The sequence below is a fragment of the Lathyrus oleraceus genome, chromosome 7, assembly GCF_024323335.1.
Source record: "Lathyrus oleraceus cultivar Zhongwan6 chromosome 7, CAAS_Psat_ZW6_1.0, whole genome shotgun sequence".
Lineage (NCBI taxonomy): Eukaryota > Viridiplantae > Streptophyta > Magnoliopsida > Fabales > Fabaceae > Lathyrus > Lathyrus oleraceus.
Window position 1 is genome coordinate 16,101,941 of NC_066585.1, and position 5,862 is coordinate 16,107,802.

General features: G+C 26.5%; 1 protein-coding gene across 1 annotated transcript; it reads right to left on the reverse strand.

Annotated features, from left to right (window-relative positions):
- Window positions 1-1,990, reverse strand: LOC127108464 (serine racemase). Its single transcript, XM_051045932.1, has 7 exons — window positions 1,896-1,990; window positions 1,435-1,623; window positions 1,207-1,293; window positions 898-1,128; window positions 754-827; window positions 467-653; window positions 1-372 (listed from the first exon to the last, which is right to left on the reverse strand). Exons 2-7 carry the CDS (start codon window positions 1,590-1,592, stop codon window positions 126-128), a joined length of 984 nt encoding a protein of 327 aa, XP_050901889.1. The 5' UTR covers window positions 1,593-1,623; window positions 1,896-1,990; the 3' UTR covers window positions 1-125.
- Window positions 1,991-5,862: the final 3,872 nt, after the last annotated feature.

Sequence of the window (5,862 nt, forward strand, 5' to 3'; positions counted from 1 at the left end):
AGAGCTTCAATCCAATAGCTAACTAGTAGCATTGAGATAATCAACACAAAATATTACATCAATAATTGAGTAAAAATTATTCATTTGTAATGGAAAATCACAATGAGCAAAATGAAAATTCATTTTCATTTGTTGAAAGACTCCCAAAGCACAGTCATATCAACATTGCCTCCTGTAGCTACTATTCCTACATGCTTGCTATCCTTCCATGCAGGATTTTTCTGAAAAGTTTCAGATAGAACAGCAGCAAGGCCAATTGCTCCACTTGGTTCTACAACAATCTTTAGAATTTCAAAACACAGTTTCATGGCTTTGACAATTTCAAAGTCTTCCACAACTATTATATCATCAACAAGATCTCGTACGATAGGCCTGTGTCACAGAAACCTCAACAAGTTAACTGAAAGTGACCATAAAACTTTATCTCATCTCATTAATATATGATTCCTAAAGATTTTATTTTCACCATGTGAAATTTCCGAGACAGGCTCGAAGTCCGTCCGCAATAGTATCGTTCTCAGACAATGTTATTATCCTTCCGGCTGCTTTAGATTGCGCTGCATCATCAGCTCCTTTAGGTTCAGCCGCCAAAATCCGAATAGCCGGATTGATGGCCTTGGCAGCTAATGCTACTCCTCCTATCAAACCGGCACCTGCAGTTTTCATTTTGTTTGAAAATCGAAAAGTGAATATTAAAATTATTCAAATTTTAAAACACTTGAATGATATAATGTCATAAAAAGGAGAACAAACCACTTATTGGTACTACAAGGGTATCAATTTGAGGGGCTTGTTCCAAAAGCTCTAAGAATATGGTACCCTGGCCACTGCAAGATTAATCAAGCATGTCAAAGAGTTTACTAAGAACTCATTCACACAAAAAATTCAACATTTTACCTCAGTATTCGGCCATCATTAGAAGAAGGTATCAAGATAGCACCAGTTTCTTTCTGCACCTTATTTGCAACTTCTTCCCTTGACCTTATATTGACCTCAGAAAAATTAACCTTACCATCATATCGCTTAACATTCTCAACTTTACAAGCTGGTGCGTTTTTTGGAATAACAATGTAGGCAGGGATCCCCCTAAGCTTTGCTGCCAAAGCCAACGCCGCAGCATGATTTCCACTGACAACATCATAAGAGAAATAAATTTGCTGAATCAAATTAAAAAAAAAAATTATGTAATTATGGCATAAAACAAACCTGCTGTGAGTTATAACACCTTTAGAAGCTTCTTCATCGGTGAGAGAAAAAACAGCATTGCAGGCACCTCTAAATTTAAAAGCTCCACTAATGGCCATAGAATAAATAAGAAAATATTATATAGTCTTTTATTTCTTTATTTTTTTTTCAAGAGTATAATTAACAGCAAAAACTCCAAAAAAAAAAAATCAAAATATTGATGTAATTCAACAAAAAGTCATCTCTGACCTCTTTTGAAAATTTTCACATTTAAAATATAGTTGTCTTCCTGATATGTCATTCAGAGAGGTGGAGGAGAGAACTGGAGTTTTAAGAACCAGTGATTTAATTCTGGCATGTGCTTCTTTTATGGAGGAAATATCAGCAGCATATTTTTCCTTTGTCATTTGCCCCTTTTCTTCAATATAAGTAATTGATCTAGAAAGTAAAAAATAAAGATAAAAAAATCAATTATTTGTAATGTGTTCAGTGATGAAAAACTCAATATTCTTTCTACATATTTAAAATGATAATGTAGTTGAAATAAAAATTAGCGTCATTTAGTGTCCCTTGAAAAATTGAATACATAAAGACGTAGTAAAATTGTATAAAAGAAAAATCATATCATCCATAAAAAAATGTAAATTGCTACAAAAATCTCTTAAGCTAGGGAAATAAACATACAAAAATAAAAGAATGCAAATTCCTACCACAAATCTCTTGTGCTAGAAAAATAAAACAAGTTTTGTTTTAAATTATAATGAAGGCATCCCTACTTATATGTGAAAAATGTTTCTAGATAAAGAAGTAGGAGATGAATGAGTGTTTTCAATGATGTTTCTAGAAGAGGAGAAACAAGTAGCAGTATTGAGTAGATATGGCAAGCAGAATATAGATAAAGAAAAAAATGTTATTAGCAAATAAAATAATTTAATTGTTGTATTAAAAAAAATCTTCTTAAAAACACGTTTTCAAAATAGAAAAATGAGATTCTCTTTTTTCAGAGAGTGTTTGATTCGGGGTAGATGGATGAGAAAGAAGAGAATAATTCTAATCAAATAAATTTGGTTCAAAGTTTATGAGGTGAGAGAAGAGAAAATTAGCAAAACCCCTACAAAATATATTTTTTTGCATCATTTCAAATAGGGAGAAAATATAATTTTTATTATTTAAATTTATTTTACATTTATTAAAAATCCTCAATTTTATTTTAGTAATTTAAAATTATTCTTTTTTTCTGTATAAATACTTTTTTTTTATTTTCTTTGTTACTTCCATCCATTTATTATAATTGTTCTCCATCTTCAAATTATTTTATATTTTTATACATTATAATCACGGTACTTTTTTAATATTTATTTTTTATTATGTCATTTTTTTATAGTTTTGTTATGTATTATATTGTATTTTCTTTTACATTAAATTTTAAACTATTCATTATTTTTCTATTACATTATTATTTTATGTATTTATTTTGTTAGATGGTTTATCTGATTTAAAAATTCTTATCAACGCATACTTTTATTTGTGTTGAAGAATTATAATCTGAATCAAGTGTTTTTAATTTTTTAAACTTACATTATAACTTTTTTAATCAATTAATATTAGAAATCATGTTTAATTGTTTATGTTATTTTATTAGCAAAAGATATTTACGAATTTTTCACTTTTGAATATCATATGACTTATAGAAAATCATAAGAATAAAAATATAAATTATTAACAATATTTCTTCCCCTCTCCCTTCTCTCTTTTGAACCAAACATATATATATATATATATATATATATTAAAATTTCCTCTCATCCCCGCCCATTCTCTTTCCTCCATTAACTTTTTTTTTGATTTTACAATGAATAAAATTAACAAGTGAATAAAATCTTATAAACCAGCTAAATTAAAATAAACTAATTTCAAATTTTTCTTATGTATTTTAACCATTTTTTTCTATGCAAAATTGAAGCCATTAAATAATATATTTCAAAAATAAAATGAATAAAGCAAAAACATTTTATAAATCAACTAAACCAAACAATCCTAATTTCAATATTTTCTTTCTTATTTTTTAGTTTTTCTATCTATTAATGAATAAAGTAAGATAACAATGATTTTATTTTTCAAAATTAAAATTAACAAATTAGCAAGTAAAAAAAATTCTTTTGAACCAACTAAAATAAAACATCATAATTTCAAAATGTTCTTATTTATATTTTTCTTTTTTATCTATACAAAATTCAAACAACTATGATAATTTCAAATTTTCTTACTTATTTTCCCATTTTCTATCAATGAAAAATTGAAACTAAAAAATAATATTTTATATAAAACAAATAAGGTTAGACAGCAAAACAGTCCTATAAATTAATGAAATCAAACTATCCTAATTTTCAACTATTCTACTTTTATTTGTTTTTTTTAACTATGTTAAATTGAAATCATTAAATAATATTCTTACTTATTTTTTCGTTTTTTAAACCTAAAATGAATAAAGTTACAAAGTAAATAAAATCTTATAAACCAACTAATTCAAAATAGCTTTTTTTCAAAATTTTCTTATACATTTGACTCATTTGTTATCTATGCAAAATTGAAGCTATTAAATAATATAATTTAAAAAATAAAATAAATAATGCAAAAAAATCTTATAAATCAACTAAACTAAACAATCCTAATTTCAATGTTTTATTTATTATTTTTACGTTTTTCTATCTATTGAAATATGAAGTAAGACAATATTGATTTTATTTTTCAAAACTAAAATAAATAAATTAGCACAAAAAAAAAATTGAACCAACTAAATCAAAACAACATAATTTCAAATTTTTCTTACATATCGTTTCCATTTTTTATTTATGCAAAATTGACAAGTATGATAATTTCAAAATATCTTACTTATTTTCCCTTTTTTTCATCAATGAAAAATTGCAACTAATAAATAATATCTTATACTAAAAGTGAATAAAGTTAGACATTTAAAAAAATCTTATAAATCATTGAAATAAATCTATCCTAATTTTCAAAGATTCTACTTATTTTTTATTTTTTTTATCTATGCAAAATTGAAATCATTAAATAATATTCTTACTTTTTTCATATTTCTAAAAATAAAATAAATAAAGTTAGCAAGTAAATAAAATCTTATAAACCAACTAAATCAAATTAAATTAATTTCAAATATTTCTTATTTATTTTACCTTTTTTCTATGCAAAATTAAAGCCATTAAATAATATATTTCAAAAATTAAATGAATAAAAAATAAAATTTATAAATCAACTAAACCAAACGATCCTAATTTCAATATTTAAAATACTTTGGTTAATTCAAAAAATCAACTATACAAAGTGATTGCTCGAATCCATTCCAAAAGGTCAAAACGGATAAACCAAATAAAAAACATCATTTGGTTGTATCAATCAACCCAAACATGTGCAATCTAGCTCTTGTTGCAAGCCTCTCATGACAAGATATCCACAAGTTAACAATGACTCTAGGGCGAGCCACATTGCCATAAAATAGGTTCTTCCAATCCACATTTTGGATACTACAGTGTGTAACACCCTATTTTTTTTAAAACTATTTATATTAATTAAGTATAATTTTATCTGTGTATCTAATTATTATTTGTGTGATAATTGAGATGTGTTAGGGCAATAAGGGTGGGTGACCCTTAGGTAGATAGTGTCACAAGTAATTAGAGGTTGGTATATTTATTTAGATTTATTTAATTGATTAAATAAAGTTTTAGTGTTATTATTTAAATGAAATAATAAAATAAAAGGAAATAATGAGTTTGGGGTGGAAAATGCGAATTGTGGAGAATTAAAATAAATAATGTAAGTTAGTAATAAGTTGAGTCTCAGTAGAATATTAGAAAGATAGAAATTAGATTTTTGATTTATGAGGAGAGAAGAGGTGAAACTTTTGGAATTAGAGAAAAAAAAAAGACAAGAGAAGAGAAAAGCAAGACAAAAGAGAGCTCTAGGGAAGAGAAGGAAAAGCCAAAAGCTTGGATTTCTCTGGAACTATAAGGTAAGGATCGGAATTTGGTTAAATAATATGGATATGAATGGAAGGGTGGAGGAAGATTTAACTCTTCTTGGATTGATGATGAACGTTGATATTTGTTGAATGAAATTTTTGTTTTAAAGTGTCAATGTATGCTCACCCTTGATGATGTTTGAAGGTTTTAGGGACAAATATAGTATATAGATCTATGAGTATATGAATATAAGATAGTTATTGATATAAGTATATTTATGATAAGTTTAAAACCATGAAGTATTTTTGTGGTGGAAATTTCAGAAAAATAGTAACTTTTCGGTAACGCCTTCGTGTACGGTTTTCATAATAACTTTCGAATCGTAAATCATGTTGGGACGGGGTTTGAAGAGATGGATAGCTGAAACGGTGGGCTATAACTTTGTTTCAGGGATAAAATAGTTTTAACGATTTTATCGGAGGTTGGTAGTAGGTGGGAATGAAGTGCATGATGTGACGAATATGGACGAGGCTTATATTGATCAATTATTTGATGTGTTGGGAATGATTGGGATGGTGTATTTGATTATATTGGTGGTAGTCCAAAAGGGTGGATCATGTTACGCATGGTTGCAATTGTGTGATTGATTGGGGATCACTAAATATTATTATAATTGTTGTATTAGTTGCATTATACC